Genomic DNA, 18,729 nt, shown 5'->3' with positions numbered 1-18,729 from the left:
TAAGAGAATCCATGTGATGTGATTGCAGAGCCTAGTGATCTAGTGTATAGTGAAAACAGAAGTGGTCCTAGTGGTCCTAGTACTGAGTACTGAGTACTTGGGGTCAAGGAGGTTGTTTTGTGAAAGATAGGAGGACAGTTGGTTGTAGACTGCATGTTCCAGGGTTTTAGAGAGGAATGAAAGAAGAGATACGGGTCTGTAGTTTCGGATGTCAGCTGAGTCTAGGGTGGGTTTCTTTAGGAGTGGCTTTACTGTAGCTGTCTTGAAATGAGCTGGAATAAAGCCTGAAGTGAGGGAGGAGTTGATCAGGGTGGTGAGTGATGGCAAGATGTTGTGTGAGATGTCTTGGAGAAGAGAGAGGTGTATATGTAGATGTATATCCACAAATTTACAACTATGAACTTTTGAGACTAAACATGTAAATTCCTTTACATTGATGAACATGAATGAAAGTTAAACTCAAATGTATTGTTCTTTCTTTTTATGCTGATGTTTGTCTTTTCAATAAAATCCTCACATTTTAAAAAGTTTGGTCCACATGCTCATTTGTGACGACACTCCAATATATTACCTGAGCATTCAGTATTCTCACAGAGGATTTGAATGAGGAGATTGATATCAATGATAACTCTGAGCAGAGTTAGCTCCCAGACAAGGTTAGCTCAGCTTAGCATGAACACTGAAGTTAGAGATTAAACAGCGAGCCAGTATCTCTGTTAAAGGAGCCTTCTGACAACTAAAAAGCTGATTGACTGATGTCCTGTAACGCTTCACCTCTGTCGAGGTCATAAGATACGTTTAGAAAGAAGGAGAAACAAACTGAGACTGAGAGACTCAGAGTGAGATACATGTTGAAACATGTTTATTCACAGTAGTGATTTGAGCTGACGGTTAACACAAATTAAATATACAAGCAACATACAACAATAATAAAAAATGACTCAAATACAAAGATCAATACATTTTGACTAAACATATTACAATTAATATAAACAATTATATTAGAAAGAACGAGAACTTTCACCTCAATGGAATAAAACAGGGTTGGAGTTATGTGGCAGCTCCCGTTAAAGCAGTGAAGTCACACATCTGTGGGGTTTCTCTCTCTCTCTCTCTCTCTCTCATACCGTTTCATATTAAAATTAAAAAGCTGTTGTTGTGATCTACTTTACACAGGCTGGTGTGTGTGTGTGTGTGTTGTGTGTAAGTGTGGTGAAAGACATGGAGCAAGTAATGAAGTGAAGTCACTAGTAACGGCAACATGCCAGACTCCCTTACAAAACTAGCGAATTTAAGAGTTGTTGCATCACGAGGAGAAACTTAACAAACTATGAAACGTCTGCAGTAAATTTTAAATCCTTGGTGCCTTCTTGTAAATTCAGCATTAAGTACAACACATTAAGATGTTTTTTTCCTTGTAAAAAGTGTCATCATCGCTGTAAAAGCCTGTTACTTCTTTAGAGAAAGAAGAAAGCGGAGAAAGTCGCCGGACTCCCTTTAAAAAAGCTCAGTTTTGAAACATGTTGCGTTGGGAAAAACTGTATACATTTTGTGAAACGCTGTATACAACACATTCTTGAATATTTGAATCTACTTGTTCATTCGGCAAATGTTAAACATGAACATGTTTCTTTCTTTGTGTAAAAAACGTGTATCCGTTTGTTCTAATGAGCACTGGTCACTCAAGACGAAGCCAGAACACATGATGAGCCAACAGTGACAATGGTCTCAGCTACACCAACAAGACACATTAGAAATTTCGTGTCAGCGATTTTTCACAGGCTTGTTGGACATGTATTCATTATTTTACTGTAACATATTGCACAATAATATCTACATGTAATGCAACAGTATGACAGGTTTGATGATAACACACAGGCTTCTTGGACTTTTATTGCTCAGACTGTTCAAATCAAAGAGGTGTTGTGGTGCTTAGACTCCAGTCATAAAGGGCTGCTGTATCTTTACAAGCCACCAGATGTCAATATGCTGCAGCGTTTGAAGCCCAAAAGCTCCATAAGGCTTCATCCGCCTCTCTCTAGTTCAGACTCAACTGAATTAGTGACTGTACAGAATGTATTGGGGTGGGGAGGGGGGTGAATCTACCGTCTCATCTGATAAGAAAGCGAGACCATCCAGCATTACTAATGTTTTTCTTTGGACCCTCCCCCAATATCTCAAAACAGTGTATTTATGACAAGAATGACAACATGGTGAAACTACAGCAGCTCTATTTTTGAATAAACAGCTGTTAAAAAAATGATTATTAAAGGCCCCAGATGTGCAAACAGCAGCTTTGTTATACGACCTATTCATTCCACACAGGACACCAAAGAGGAACAATTAGATATGAGTCGGATCAAGTGATGTTGAAGGCTGATATGTTTGAAATCCAGTGTTTGTCATTATCAAAATATTAAATGATGTTGATGGTCATTCATGAGGGTGATTTATAACTAACTCACTTTTTAAAGATTCCAGCATGAATGCAAGTCTTACCATCAAGTGTCCCTCACGTCATAGACAGGCTTAGTCAGACTCAATCTCTGAATCGAAACTATTTTGATCTGTATTTTGTTTTAAATCACCATAGTTATGTGAAAAAGGAAGGAAGTGAGGGAGTTCAGTGGAAAAGCTGATGACACTGTTAACACTTTACTTTATGTGAGGGGTGTTGGTGAGGACTGGATCACTTGTAGGCGGTCTGGACTATTTTTCTTCTCAGGACAGAAACACACTCACTTCCCTCTGTGAGGACAAATAACAGGAAACAGTTGATCCAGCTCGGTCCTTCACTCACTCGTCTTCATCAAATCAAGATGAGGACGTTATTGTTGTTGCTTCTCTTCTATCACGTTTCATCACCAGGTAAGATCACATTTTAAATCTTTAAACTCTTTAAACTTCACAGTCCACTCGACTCTTTTGCTCCAAGTTTAGTTTCACTTCTGTTTCAACTTGATCAGACTGTTTTAACTGAATCATACTGATTTCATCATATTTCTGAGTGTGTATTCATACTGAATGGAGGCTGTTTGTCCTGCACATTACATTTAAAACGTTTGCATTTTGTTCCTTCACAGCAAACACACACTTCATATCATATTTATATTTTCACTCAGCATCACATTTATGATTAGTGTTATTTATAAGCTCCTTTGTTTGTCCTGCAGTGCTACACTCACTGAAGCATTTCATAACTGTATCAACTGTAATCCCAAACCACCCAGAGCTTGTGACAACACTAGAAGTTGATGAACTTCTCACGGGGTCCTGTGACAGCAAGAAAAGGCCACGATATTTTTAGGCTATTTTATTACACAATATATATCTTGATATTTAAAAATGTCCTCAGAAGCACATTAATGCGAGGACTGGATAACAAAATGAAGTATCACGGTATATTTAACTAAATACCTTGATATCAATATTGCAACAATATTTTAGAAAAATTAACAGAATAAACACAATGAGATTTCTGATCAATAATTAGCAGTAATGTGGATATAATGAAGACGTGGGTGGAGACAAGTATTAGAACAAGTAGAACAGTCTGGTAAGTTCAGAAAATGACATCATGTAATGTCGCCTTTAAAACCAGGAAAAGACAACACTTATATCATGATATAACAATATCCGCATCTAAGATGACATATAGTCTCTTATCATAGTAACAGTATAATATCAATATGTTGCAGCCATAAAGGATGCTCACGTTCATATTAGAAGGGGTACCCGATAGTTAAAAGTACTCTGAGTGTAACTTCTCTTTAAAGTCTGTCCAAACACCAAAATGCTTCTCAGTAGTTGGTGGGCCGTACTGAACCCTGTAATGATAGAATAGGTAATAGATAAGTTAGATAAGAAGATTCATGCTGTAGATGGCAGGCCATAACCTTAAGTGTTACCATGACATCATATTTATGATGAATGTGATGATGATGTGTGTATTTATACTGAATGTATGAACCTCTTCTGTCCTGCAGTGAAACACTCCCTGAACTATATCAACACTGCAACTTCTGGACTCCCAGACTTCCCGGAGTTTGTTGCAGCTGCAGTGGTTGATGATAATCTGGTGGCTTACTGCGATGGCAGCAAAAAGATAATCGAATTAAAACACGACTGGGTGAAAAAAGTATTGGAAAATGATCCGGACCACTTGGAGCTGTACAAAAGAACATGTTTTGAGTCGAGCCCACCTTTTTTCAAAGCCACAATCAATAGTTTGAAACAGCGCTTGAACCAAAGTGGAGGTACAGTATGTACGATGTTATATTTCACCTTTTACTTCATGAACTGTTCTTTATAATTATAAAAATAATTTAGTAAGATTTGTATCAGAAATATTTGGAATTGATGTTATCAGCCTCCCTGGGCTGAAAGAAAGTTTTCATCATGCACAGTGAAAAAGACTGAATACTTTACTGACTAATACTGCTTCAGGGGATGACTGGACCACAGAACATCTGATTGGTGTGCACATTGAAACACGAGGATCCAAGAACCTTTAAATCATTTATTGAGTTGGGAATGCTCCATCAGATGGATGGATGAATGACAGGATGGATGATTTCTGTACAACAGCAAATATAGATCAATATATGTGAGTACATGCCAAAACTAAGTAACACAAAAAGTGCATGAGAACAAAGGTAGCTTACATTATTAATGTATCCATGAAGGATGAGTCTTCTGTAATCCTTCACTGTGATTCTGTTATTCAAAACAAAAAGTAAATCCATAATAACAATACACAATGACTGTAAATCTAAATATACGCCGTGAGCCATATTTACAGGGTTAAGCTTCTCACAGGAGAGGAAGTAGGAATCAAACAACTCCAGATAATACACCACGGTCTGGTGGGAAGGCAGATACACATTATAAATACTGGCTGCATTTAAACATCACTTAAAAGATATAAACAATACGTCATCTGGATGCATGTACACATAACTTAAAGGACACAACAACAACGTATCAGGAACATGTTGTCAGAATAAGTTCAAACAAACTAACATGTGGCAGCATGGTCTCACACAGAGAAACATACAGGACACACCCAGCATATATGTCCTCCCCTTACTAAACTCCTTCCCTGCACACAGGTAGGTGAATCTCTTCACCAGTCAAAGCCTCACACAACTGACGCTCGACCTGACATTTTTTAACTCACAGAATATAACTATTATACTACACAACTAGAGAAAACTGTGTTTGTGTTGGTCCTCTCTATAATAGTTTGGACTCAAACCAGGGACGCTGCATCACTGTTCATTGTTGGCATCTTAAACCTTAAAGTGATGAGGTGAGGTGTTTCTCTCTCTGTCTCTGTCTCAGGTGTCCACATGTTACAGAGGGTGAGTGGCTGTGAGTGGGATGATGAGACCGGAGAGGTTGTTGGTTTTAGTCAGTATGGTTATGATGGAGAACACTTCCTATCAATCGACATGAAGACAGAGACATGGATCGCTCTAAAACCACAGGCTGTCATCACCAAACTGAAATGGGATGCTGACAAAGCCAGAATGAAATTTATTCAGAATTACCTCACAGTGATTTTCCCTGAGAGGCTGAAGAAGTGTGTGGCCTATGGGAGGAGCTTTCTGCTGAGAACAGGTAGAATCACATGACCTGATGTAGTTTAATGGACACAATCATGTTCATACAGTTGCTCAGACTGAACTGCTGTTGTGTTATCACTGCAGTCAGTCTGACATTACATTGTTTTCTCTGTTTATTTTCTGTAGCTGTAAGATTCAATGTTGTCCTAACCAATCAGTACACACTGACATTTTGGATGTTCTGAAATTTTCTTTCCATCGATGCTCAGACTGTGATAGCCAGTGTACACTTAGCATGAGTTAAGTAAGTTTGCTATCTCAGTGTTTCAAACTAGAAATAGTTTCATTGAACTCTCTCCAGAGCTTCCCTCAGTGTCTCTCCTCCAGAAGACTCCCTCCTCTCCAGTCAGCTGCCACGCTACAGGTTTCTACCCTCACAAAGCCGCACTCTTCTGGAGGAAAGATGAAGAGGAGCTTCATGAGGAGGTGGACCACGGAGAGATCCTCCCCAACCATGATGGAACCTTCCAGATGAGTGTTGACATGAACCTTTCATCAGTCACACCTGAAGACTGGACGAGGTACGACTGTGTGTTTCAGTTCTCTGATGTGAAGGAGGACATCATCACCAGACTGGAGAAAGATCGGATCAGGACCAACTGGGGTAAGAGTGAGATCAGAGGGTGCTGAAGGGGAGTGCATGGGAATTGATCTTGGAAAAAACAAAAACATTAACAATAAATATTATTGTATTCAACAGTGAAGCCCAGTGACATGACCGTCCTCGTCACTGCTGCAGTGGTTGTAGTGGTTGTTGCTCTCATTCTCATCGGTGCTGCTGGATTCATGGTTTACAAAAAGAAGAAAGGTGAGAGAGAAAAAGGAAAGATTTCACTACTTTGATTTCAGTCTTTGAGTTGATTTTTTTATTCAGGTTGCAAAATTAAAACAAGCATCAGAGAAAGTAAATACAGTCAGCACTAAACAGACTGAGTATAAACAGATACTCAGTTTGAGTGAGTAGAAGAGAGGAATAAAGTGACTAAAGATAATCTGGCATTTACAACTGTGACTGAAATGATTTGTCTTTTGTTTTGATTTCAGCCATTAGCCCTCCATCTTGTAAGTAAAACTTACTTTGGTTCTATTTCAGCTGATCTGACTCACACTTCATGTTTTAGATTAAAAAATGTTTCACATTATTGTGCAGATGAACCTTTTCAACACTGTTTCCTGTATTAATTGTTTCTAAAAGTTCAATATGGGATGTTTGTTTCTGACCTGCAGCTCCTGACAACAGCACAGAGCTCTCTGAGCAGCTGAATCCAGAGACCTGAATGACAAACACACTCAGTGACTCTCCTGGTGTCACTTTATTTAGCTTTGCGGAGCTGAAAGAAAGTAAAAGAAGTTAATGAGAATTAAAATGAAGTAACATATAAAAAAGGACTGATTGAAAAGGTGGGACTGTTCTATGTTCTATGACTCTGATTGGTTGTTTTATTGATTGTCGCTTTTGTCCTCTAATGATGTACAGCTGAGGTGATGTCAGATGATGCAGCTCTAATTATCATTAAGTAAGAGAGTTAGCAAAGCGCTACACCTCACCATGTGAAGAGACAGTAATGTAAGATAGTTTGGTTTGGGACTTCTAACACCTGATTTGTTGGTGTGCTGTCAGTTGTCTGCGTAGAGTAAATGGAAGAACTGAACCGTTTCTGTGTTTCTGTTACAAATAGTTTGTTTTAAGGAGTTGTTAATGAACAACTTAAGCTAAAAAGAGGTGCCCATCCAACCGTTTCATTCGACCCATATGAAGTGATCAGACAAGGCTGCATCGGGCCTCTTCAACTACTTTTTCAGAAGGGTTGGATTTGAAAAAGAAATGAAGTGTTAAGGGGCCGGACTTTTACGTTCCCTGTGTCTGAATTTGTTTTAAAACATGCACTTTTTAAAAACTTTTTTTCTCCACTTTGTTGTTATCTATGGTAAGACTACTTGAACCAGACAGCAGTGATGGCGGTTGGACTGCTCAGTGTGCCATGGGATTCATGTGAAGTTGCCAATGAAACCAGTTTGGCCAGGCAATGTAGTTTATAAGGCCGGGTCATCAGCAGAGTTTCTGCTGTTTGTTTGTTGTTTGTTTGTTTGGCTGAGTGAAGGATTTAAAGGCAGCTTAAAGATGTTTAGGTCAGGGTTAGAGAATAGTGTCTCCTGTCAGAGGGCTCAGTAGATTTGTAGTGGACCAGTCTGATACCCACTGCAGTTCAATGACGGGTCGAAACATCATTTAACATGAATACTGTGCAACCAACTGTTGGTACATTTTACTGTGTATTGATTGTTGATGAATTTTCATTAATCTGATTAACCCAGGTGAGGAAGGAGATTCAGGAGATTCCCTGTCTGTGATTATTTAACCTGCCACAGAATACTCTGTGGAAATGTGCTTACCTGAGTCATGTTGTTATTGATGGGAGAATATGGAGTTTGATCTATCACAGAGCCAGTGCGTCTCTCTTATGAGATATAGTGAAGGTTGGATGTTGGAGGAACAGAATGTGACCTGTTTGGGAGACAGCACCTTATCTGCCCAGCTGCTTAATACAACCGTTTCTTCCACTACCAACAAGATCTGGTGTAGGGAGAGGAAAAGGACCCTCTGCACACACAGAAGCCTTTGACCCCGAGCATGACCTCAGGGTGACTGTACCTCCTGGGTGAGCAGAGTGGGGGATGTATCTCTGTACAGTAAACTTACAATTGAGTCTGTTGAGATGCCTCAAGTGTCATCTACAAGATTCCTGGGAATTATTGTTGATGAAGGTTTGAGTGAGAGAGAACAAACTGACTGGGTTAGCAGAAAAATAATTAAATCTATTGGTATAATAAGGAGGGTCAGTCATCTTGTCACCACAAACTGTCTCCTTACTCTTTATTACAGTTTAATTTATCCCTATCTGTCATATTGTAATATAGTTTGGGCGAATACTTTTCCTACTACTCTCTACAAAATCTTGGTCCTCCAGAAATGTTTTGTTAGAATTGCAACTCAATCAGAGTCACACATCTCATCTGCTCCTCTAGTTCAAAAACTACAAATTCTTACTATTTACGATATTAATATTTCTCAAATATGTGTTTTTATTCATAAGATACATTCAAGTGAAGGGAATATTCCTGAGCATTTCAAGATTTACTTCAAAGCAAATTCACAGGTCCATTCTTATTCAACTCGTCAATCTTCAGATCTTCATCCTCCTAAATTTCTTACTTGCAGAGGTCAGTTTTCAATAAGATTTAGGGGTACCAAATTATGGAATGGCTTTTCCCATCTGGCAAAAAACTGTTCCTCTATAAAGTGCTACAAAAGAAACTTAAAAGATAATTTAACGGTTGTTTTGTAATTGCTTTTTTTCATGTATTGTTGTCCATGTGTCCATGTTTTATTTTGATTCACACATGCTCTAGGAATTAATCAATTAGATGTATAAACCAATATTCCCCTCACGGACACACACACACACACACACACACACACACACACTCATACACATTACCGGTCACATTCTCTGCTTTTACATTGATGTTATTATTATGTTGTTATTATATATAATTTGTTACTATTAGCTTGTTATCACTTTTATATATATATATATATGATTTTTTGTATGTTAATTTTGTTTTTCCTTATAACATTATATTAACCTTTAACATTATTTAGGTTGGGGCTTCAAATAAGCCCACTGGGTTTTCTGCCTCTCCCTGCACTGTATGTTAATTGTATTCTTTGTCATTCTTTGCGTATTTTTTTCTTTTTAACTGTGCAAAATAAATAAAACTAAAACTATCTAAATATACCTGATTCCTTCACATTGATGAACATGAATGAATGTCAAAGTCAAATGCATTGTTTTTTTCTTTTTGTGCTGAAGTTTGTCTTTTCAATAAAATCCTCAAAGTTAAAAAGTTTGGCTGTTTTTCTACGTCCACATGCTCATTTGTGACTGTAGTTGCAATAATTATATTACCTGAACATTCAGTATTCTCACAGAGGATTTGAATAAGAAGATTGATATCAATGTTCACTCTGAGCAGAGTTAGCTCCCAGACAAGGTTAGCTTAGCTTAGCATGGACACTGAAGTTAGAGATTAGACAGCGAGCCAGTATCTCTGTTAAAGGAGCCTTCTGACAGTTTAAGCAACATTATGTAACTTTTTCAGCTTCAAAATCATTGTGATGGTACAGTGTCTTGTAACAGGGTGAACGGTGTCTCTGTCGCTTGTTTCTGCACAATGTAACTTCAGTGAGAGGGTCGGATCACAGCGTTGTATACACTTTTACTTTCACTTACACTCAGAAGCCCTCAGCACAAAAGAGCAAATCTTTACGTCTGAGGTGGTCAGAGGATCAGTTTAGAAAGAAAGTGAAACAAATGATGAAGTAGAAAACTGAGAGACTCAAAGTGAAATACATGATGAAACATGTTCATTCACAGTAGTGATTTAGATTGGGAGTAAAAAAACATTAAATGTACGAGCAACATTCAACAATAATGAAATCACATATACAGAGGTAACACCTGAAGGGTAAAAAGAGAAAATACATATAATCACATGTTTTTTCCCCATTAGAGCTCTGCCCACTTCAAACATGCAGTATGTGATTCTGGAGAAACATAGTTGATTGCTGAGTCTCCCAGGTCATCAGATACCAGTGCTTTGGGTCGGGCAGCTGTGAAACTCTCAGCCTCTATTTCATACATGTCTTTTGCTGCCATCTAACGGCTGTTTAGTGGTATTATATACAGTATTACAAACAGGGCCGTGACAATTGTATTGTATAGCCTGATTCCCTTTCAGGCAGATAAAAGAAATATTTCACACACACTGGGCACTTTAAGGAATCCAAGTTTGACTGGTTCTGTCCAAACTGAAACCTTTGTAAAATATATATGCTCTGTGGTATTTCTATCTACTTTGGTTCAGTTGTAGTCGAGGAGCTGCTGAATGATTTCAGTGGCATCTCTGTGCACAGGATCATCGCTATCATGGTGTTATCTACTGTCTGATCTAGATTAAGTTATAGGTGGTGATAAAAATGTACATGGGGATACATTCTCTGAGCTCTTAACTATCCACTGAGACCAAGATCATGTATATTGACCTCATAGTTGTGGAGCTATTTTTGGGTTTGTCCGTCTAGACAAGCCACCAGCACCATGTTTACTTCAAAATATGTTTAAAAAATAAATACTTTTATACTTTACATTTTTAGAGTAACTATGACATGTTGCTGGTACATGAGGGTGAATGTAATCCCTAAAACTGTAGAGCTAAAAGGGAAGTTCAGTACTTAATAGTAACGTTTGCTGTGTGGAGACATTGTTCACCTGCTGTCTGTTTTTAAAATGTTGCTTCTTAACATATATGACATCACTTGTTATTGTTCTTTTGTACTTTCTGGGTTTTAATTACTGTTTTACTGTTTCAAGACTAAATTGTCATTAATGTATTTATTTCTTACAACTGATATTTATGTTATTGGGTTTTGTCCTTGTATTTACTAAGTTCTCCTTGTGGTTATAATAATCTCATTTCATTCATTACTGTTCTGCATATTGCCTGTTGCTCTTGCATTAATAAAGTCTAATGGTATTTTTCACATTAAAGGTGTTTTAATGTTTTCTTTGAACAGGAAGTAGATTTAGAAGGAAAAAAAGATGTCCTCATGTGGGGACGATGGGCTTGTTTTACTGTATAACATAATAAAGTCACCAATGTGAAGCAAAGAATAAGAATTGCTTCCGACTCATCTTCTCATGGATGAAGACCTTCAGCTGCAGTGTTACCTGCGCTGATGAGGATTAGGGATGTGTAAAGTGAAGTTCTGTGTAGGGTTTCTTTAGCAGGATGTTCTGAGCCTCTGGGGAGTTGTGCTATGAAAACCCACATAGATCTTCAGAGAGCAGCACGGTGGCTCAGGGGTTAAGGTTAACACTGTGGCTTCGCAGCAGAGGGTTCTGGGTTTTTTCAGCCCTCTTTCTGTCCGTGTGAAGTTGCTCGTTCTCCCCGTGTCTGCGTGGGTTTTCTCCAGGTGGTCCGGTTTCCTCCCACACTCATTCAGTCAATAAACAATCAGAATTAATTTTAGCAAACTGTGTCATGACTTTCATTAGTCTAAGTAACACCACTAGTATTAAGTATTTCCTCAGTGTTGGTTTCAGGTTTAGTATGTGAATCTGAACTACGCAGTACTTTTATATTAATGATGGATCAAATCATGTGAAATGTGTCCGTTGTAGAGAGAAGCTCACAGAGAAATAACAGCTTTCTTCAGCTAATAAAAATCTAAAAAAAACAATATTCAACAAAACACTGTACACTACCTGCTCTGCACCAAACAGCAGACAGACACCATTAAAACATAGCAGAGCATTCAAACATTAACATGATTACAGCCCATCACTAGCTCATATCGGAAACTACATTATTTGAGTACAAGAACTTCAATTTATTTTGAGTTCACAAAGACCAAAGACCACAGGAAAACCTTCTGAAGAAGTTTTACCCCTGTATAAACCTCTCATCCCCGCTGGGGGGAGCTAAAGACACAGTGAGGGAAGGAAGGAGGCGTGTTATCCAAATAGAAAACACTTCCTCCATTCATTCACTCTGTTACAGCCTCCGTTTATAGAAGTCAAATTAAAGCTCAAAAAGGGGTTGGAGGATGCAACATATAAACGACACCAGACACAAGGTTAACAGTTTACTCAGAGGTTTTATTAAATCATTCAATTATTCCCAAAAGACAAACCAGGAACTAACAAAAGGGGCTGAAGATCTCAGCCAAAAGGAACGAAAAATGGATAGATGCTGGACTGACCACGCAGTGGGCCGTGGTTCCCCGCGTCTCCTCCTAAACTACCTAGATGGAAACCTAACCGTAAAACAAAGAAAGAGAATAACTGAACCACCGGTAACCTCCAGCCCAAACTAACACAATAAACTAAAATAACAAATCCCCAGCACCTAAACATGCATGGTGGTTGAGAAACCAACCTGTTTGAGGAGAGGAGAAAACACGCTGCTGCTGCTCGTGTGTGTGTGTCTCCATGCTCACCTGTCCCTGCCCTCTTATCACCTCCCCCACTCCAGTCAATCACTGATCACACTCAGGTAGAGAGGGAGGAGGGGGTAATAAAAATCAGGGAGAGAGAGGGGGAGAGCAGAACACACACAACAGAGGCACACGTAACACACTCCACTGACTCAACTCAGCTGTTAAGTGGATGAAACTTCTCATCAGAAACATGAAGATCTTCATTCTCTTGCTTCTGTCGAGCCACTTTGCATCTTCAGGTAAGATAACTTTCCTTGAATTACTTCCTGAAAGCAGTTTATGAAACAGGACAGTTCACCAGTAAACTAGTGACCTGAAGACGCAGGCTGCCATCTTTATATTTCAGATCAACGAGTCTGCCCAGCTCAGGGTTCAGATAATATGAAAATGAACTTGTCACTGGAGGCTGTATGTTGTAAGTGTGGGGTAAAACATAAGAGACAGAGGACTTCAGACATCAAACCAGCATTTTACTACAGTTTTAATATCTATATGTAGAATATGTCACAGAGACTAAGACACTCTTTATTTTACTTTCACTTTCTCTCCGTCACTCTCGTTCCCCCTCCGGCTTCCTCGCTCTTTCAGCAGGGTAAAAACGAATTACGTCATCATATGTTTCTATAATTATCAAAGTCAAACTCCATGTAAACTGGCAGAGTTAATTTAAGTTGGAAAGATATTCACAGATTCGAACTTCCGGGATCAATAAATCTGAAGCGAAACACAAATGATGCCTCTATCCCACCGTAACAGCAGAGACTACGAGCCACAAGGAGCAAAACCCCGATTTTTTTTTATTGGTATTAATCATTAGATAATAGCTACCAATATTAATCAATTAATTATTTTTTTAAAAAGGCACATTTTTCCAAAACCGCTGGTGTAGTATGACCATGAGGAGACCCTTGATGTGTGTGGTGATTTTGCTGAGACCCACGCTCTCAATACATAACTGTGAAGCTATTGATTAATATTGGAAGTTTTTAATGATTAATACCAATAAAAAATCACCAAAATCATGCAAAAGCCTATTTATCCAAAACAGCTGTTGTAGTAGTTATTTCTGATCAATAATAGGCAGTAATGTGGATATAATGACGACGTGGGTGAAGCCAAGTATTAGAACAAGTAGAACAGTCTGGTAAGTTCAGAAAATTACATCAAGTAATGTCGCCTTTAAAACCAGGAAAAGACAACACTTATATCATGATATAACAATATCCACAATCTAAGATGACATGCAGTCTCTTATCATAGTAACGGTATAATAGCAATATATTGCAGCCATAAAGGATGCTCACGTTCATATTAGAAGGGGTACCCGATAGTTTAAAGTACTTTGAGTGTAACTTCTCTTTAAAGTCTGTCCAAACACCAAAATGCTTCTCAGTAGTTGGTGGGCCGTACTGAACCCTGTAATGATAGAATAGGTAATAGATAAGTTAGATAAGAAGATTCATTGTGTAGATGGCAGGCCATAACCTTAAGTGTTACCATGACATCATATTTATGATGAGCGTGATGATGATGTGTATTTATACTGAATGTATGAACCTCTTCTGTCCTGCAGTGAAACACTCCCTGAAGTATATCAACACTGCAACTTCTGGACTCCCAGACTTCCCAGAGTTTGTTGCAGCTGCAGTGGTTGATGGAAATCTGTTGGGCTACTGTGACAGCAGCAAAAAGATAATCGAATTAAAACACGACTGGGTGAAAAGAATATTGGAAGATGATCCGGCACAGTTGGAGCAGTACAAAAGTACATGTTTTGGGGGGGAGCCAAGTTATTTCAAAGATGAAATCAATATTTTGAAACAGCGCTTCAACCAAAGTGGAGGTACAGTATGTACGATGTTATATTTCACCTTTTACTTTATGAACTGTTCTTTATATTTATAAAAATAATTTAGTAAGATTTGTATCAGAAATATTTGGAATTGATGTTATCAGCCTCCCTGGGCTGAAAGAAAGTTTTCATCAGGCACAGTGAAAAAGACTGAATACTTTACTGACTAATACTGCTTCAGGGGATGACTGGACCACAGAACATCTGATTGGTGTGCACATTGAAACACGAGGATCCAAGAACCTTTAAATCATTTATTGAGTTGGGAATGCAGATACACATTATAAATACTGGCTGCAGTTAAACATCACTTAAAAGATATAAACAATACGTCATCTGGATGCATGTACACATAACTTAAAGGACACAACAACAACGTATCAGGAACATGTTGACAGAATAAATTCAGACAAACTAACATGTGGCAGCATGGTCTCACACAGAGAAACATACAGGACACGCCCAGCATATATGTCCTCCCCTTACTAAACTCCTTCCCTGCACACAGGTAGGTGAATCTCTTCACCAGTCAAAGCCTCACACAACTGACGCTCGACTTGACTTTTTTTAACTCACAGAATATAACTATTATACTACACAACTAGAGAAAACTGTGCTTGTGTTAGTCCTCTCTATAATAGTTTGGACTCAAACCAGGGACGCTGCATCACTGTTCATTGTTGGCATCTTAAACCTTAAAGTGATGAGGTGAGGTGTTTTTCTCTCTGTCTCTGTCTCAGGTGTCCACATTTTACAGAGGATGAATGGCTATGAGTGGGATGATGAGACTGGAGAGGTTAATGGTTATTATCAGTATGGTTATGATGGAGAAGACTTCATATCATTCGACATGAAGACAGAGACATGGATCGCTCCAAAACCACAGGCTGTCATCACCAAACTGAGATGGGATGCTGACAAAGCTAGAATGAAATTCATTCAGTATGACCTCACAGTGCTATTCCCTCAGTGGCTGAAGAAGTATGTGGCCTCTGGGAGGAGCTTTCTGCAGAGAACAGGTAGAATCACAGGACCTGATGTAGTTTAATGAACACAATCATGTTCATACAGTCTGCTCAGACTGAACTGCTGTTGTGTTATCACTGCAGTCAGTCTGACATTACATTGTTTTCTCTGTTTATTTTCTGTAGCTGTAAGATTCAATGTTGTCCTAACAAAGTAGAAATAATTTCACTTAACTCTCTCCAGAGCTTCCCTCAGTGTCTCTCCTCCAGAAGACTCCCTCCTCTCCAGTCAGCTGCCACGCTACAGGTTTCTACCCTCACAAAGCCGCACTCTTCTGGAGGAAAGATGGAGAGGAGCTTCATGAGGAGGTGGACCACGGAGAGATCCTCCCCAACCACGATGGAACCTTCCAGATGAGTGTTGACCTGAACCTTTCATCAGTCACACCTGAAGACTGGACGAGGTACGACTGTGTGTTTCAGCTCTCTGGTGTGAAGGAGGACATCATCACCAAACTGGAGAAAGATCGGATCAGGACCAACTGGGGTAAGAGTGAGATCAGAGTGTGCTGAAGGGGAGTGCATGGGAAGTCATGTTGGAAAAAACAAAAACAGTAATAATAAACTATTATTGTATTTAACAGTGAAGCCCATTTACCTGACCGTCCTCGTCACTGCTGCAGTGGTTGTTGTTGCTCTCATTCTCATCGGTGCTGCTGGATTCATCGTTTACAAAAAGAAGAAAGGTGAGAGAGAAAAAGGAAAGATTTCACTACTTTGATTTCAGTCTTTGAGTTGATTTTTTTAATTCAGGTTGCAAAATTAAAACAAGCATCAGAGAAAGTAAATACAGTCAGCACTAAACAGACTGAGTATAAACAGATACTCAGTTTAAGTGAGTAGAAGAGAGGAATAAAGTGACTAAAGATAATCTGGCATTTACAACTGTGACTGAAATGATTTGTCTTTTGTTTTGATTTCAGCCATTAGCCCTCCATCTTGTAAGTAAAACTTACTTTGGTTCTATTTCAGCTGAACTGACTCACACTTCATGTATTAGATTAAAAAATGTTTCACATTATTGTGCAGATGAACCTTTTCAACGCTGTTTCTTGTATTTATTGTTTCTAAAAGTTCAATATGGGATGTTTGTTTCTGACCTGCAGCTCCTGACAACATCACAGAGCTCTCTGAGCAGCTGAATCCAGAGACCTGAATGACAAACACACTCAGTGACTCTCCTGGTGACACTTTATTTAGCTTTGCAGAACTAAAAGACAGTAAAAGATGGCTTCTTGCACTATAAGTACAGTTATATAAAAAGAGCCTATTGAAAAGGTGGGACTGTTCTATGTTCTATGACTCTGATCGGTTGTTCTATTGATTGCCATTTTCTGTCGAATCGCGCTGGGTCGTGTGGTCTGACCAGTGTTTAGAGGTAGATGGATGCAGTTCCGTTGACGGCCTTGAAGGCCAGTACCATCGTCTTGAATCGGATGCAGGCTGCAACAGGAAGCCAATGGAGGTCACTGAGGAGGGGGGTCACATGGGAGAATTTGGGTAGACTGAAATGCGTTGCAACGTGGGTGTCCGAGGATGGGGGAAAAGAGAGGAACAGTTGGGTGTCGTCTGCATAACAGTGGTAAAAGAATCCATGACAGAGCCTAGTGATCTAGTGTATTGTGAAAACAGAAGTGGTCCTAGTACTGAGCCTTGAGGGACACCAGTTTCCAGAAAGCAGGGTTTGGACAATGAGCCATTGCATATGACCTGAAAGGTGCGATTTGTCAGGTATGATGTGAACCAGGTTAGAGCAGAGTCAGTGATGCCAAGTTCAGCCAGAGTGGAGAGGAGGATTTGGTGGTTGACTGTGTCAGACACAGAAGATAAGTCAGGGAGAATGAGGACGGATGAGTGGGACGAGACTCTGGCGGCACGGAGGGACTCGGTCACTGTGAGGAGGGCCGTCTCAGTAGAGTGAATAGTCCTGAAGCCTGACTGATTGGGGTCAAGAGGGTCGTTTTGTGAAAGATAGGAGGACAGTTGGTTGTAGACTGCGTGTTCCAGGGTTTTAGGAATGAAAGAAGAGATACAGGTCTGTAGTTTCGGATGTCAGCTGAGTCTAGGGTGGGTTTCTTTTGGAGTGGCTTTACTGTAGCTGTCTTGAAAGTAGCTGGAATAAAGCCTGAAGTGAGGGAGGAGTTGATCAGGGTGGTGAGGAATGGCAAGATGTTGTGTGAGATGTCTGGGAGAAGAGAGGATGAAGATGTATATCCACAAATGTACAACTATGAACTTATGAGACTAAACATGTAAATTCCTTTACAGTGATGAACATGAATGAATGTTAAACTCAAATGTGTTGTTCTTTCTTTTTGTGCTGATGTTTGTCTTTTCAATAAAATCCTCACATTTTAAAAAGTTTGGACCAAATGCTCATTTGTGACGACACTTCAATATATTACCTGAACATTCAGTATTCACACAGAGGATTTGAATGAGGAGATTGATATCAATGTTAACTCTGAGCAGAGTTAGCTCCCAGACAAGGCTAGCTTAGCTTAGCATGAACACTGAAGTTAGAGATTAAACAGCGAGCCAGAATCTCTGTTAAAGGAGCCTTCTGACAACTAAAAAGCTGACTGACTGATGTCCTGTAACGCTTCACCTCTGAGGAGGTCAGAAGATACGTTTAGAAAGAAGGAGAAACAAACTGAGACTGAGAGACTCAGAGTGAGATACATGTTGAAACATGTTTATTCACAGTAGTGATTTGAGCTGACGGTTAACACAGATTAAATGTACAAGCAACATACAACAATAATAGAAATGACTTAAACACAGAGGTACCCTGAGAGAAAATGATTAAATGTTACTATATAATACTGTTTATATGGGTTTATTACATTTATTTCAGCTGGTAAAGTGTTGTGATGTGGGCCTATAAATGTATTGCTGTTAATATTTGTATGGTTAATGCGGCGAATGACACCAAAATGTCCTATGTTTTGAAGGCCTTTGAACGCCTCAGGTTTCTGTTACTTTGGTTCTCATTTGTTTGGGCAGCTGTCAATCACTTTCTCTGTTATTGGGGATCAACCTGTCGGATTGTTAGAGGGGCGGGACTGGAGGGAAAGCGAGGGAAATGAGGAGAGAAAGCTGCGGAGAGAAGCGGAAAGACGTTAAGTCCGAGCAAACTGTCAAATAACTTCATGGAAAAGT

The 18,729-nt window shown here is 39.2% G+C and overlaps 2 protein-coding genes across 3 annotated transcripts; both read left to right on the top strand.

Annotated features, from left to right (window-relative positions):
- Positions 1-2,747: 2,747 nt before the first annotated feature.
- LOC311273321 (major histocompatibility complex class I-related gene protein-like) lies at positions 2,748-9,417 on the top strand. The gene is made up of 7 exons (XM_084380323.1): positions 2,748-2,868; positions 3,987-4,256; positions 5,344-5,622; positions 5,929-6,231; positions 6,328-6,435; positions 6,672-6,689; positions 6,855-9,417. Exons 1-7 carry the CDS (start codon positions 2,820-2,822, stop codon positions 6,902-6,904), a joined length of 1,077 nt encoding a protein of 358 aa, XP_084236449.1. The 5' UTR covers positions 2,748-2,819; the 3' UTR covers positions 6,905-9,417.
- A 2,578-nt stretch (positions 9,418-11,995) lies between these two features.
- Positions 11,996-17,929, top strand: LOC311273317 (major histocompatibility complex class I-related gene protein-like). Of its 2 annotated transcripts, XM_084380313.1 has the most exons (7): positions 11,996-12,929; positions 14,264-14,533; positions 15,283-15,561; positions 15,752-16,054; positions 16,152-16,253; positions 16,491-16,508; positions 16,674-17,929. In XM_084380313.1, exons 1-7 carry the CDS (start codon positions 12,860-12,862, stop codon positions 16,721-16,723), a joined length of 1,092 nt encoding a protein of 363 aa, XP_084236439.1. In that variant the 5' UTR covers positions 11,996-12,859; the 3' UTR covers positions 16,724-17,929. The 2 variants fall into 2 exon arrangements, with proteins under 2 accessions (XP_084236439.1, XP_084236438.1); XM_084380312.1 differs by lacking the exon at positions 11,996-12,929 and having other exon boundaries at positions 13,869-14,533.
- Positions 17,930-18,729: the final 800 nt, after the last annotated feature.

Source organism: Pagrus pagrus (assembly GCF_965226575.1).
Source record: "Pagrus pagrus genome assembly, chromosome: 17".
Lineage (NCBI taxonomy): Eukaryota > Metazoa > Chordata > Actinopteri > Spariformes > Sparidae > Pagrus > Pagrus pagrus.
Note: the sequence above shows the minus strand (reverse complement) of the source record. Positions and strands in the feature narration are given on the sequence as shown.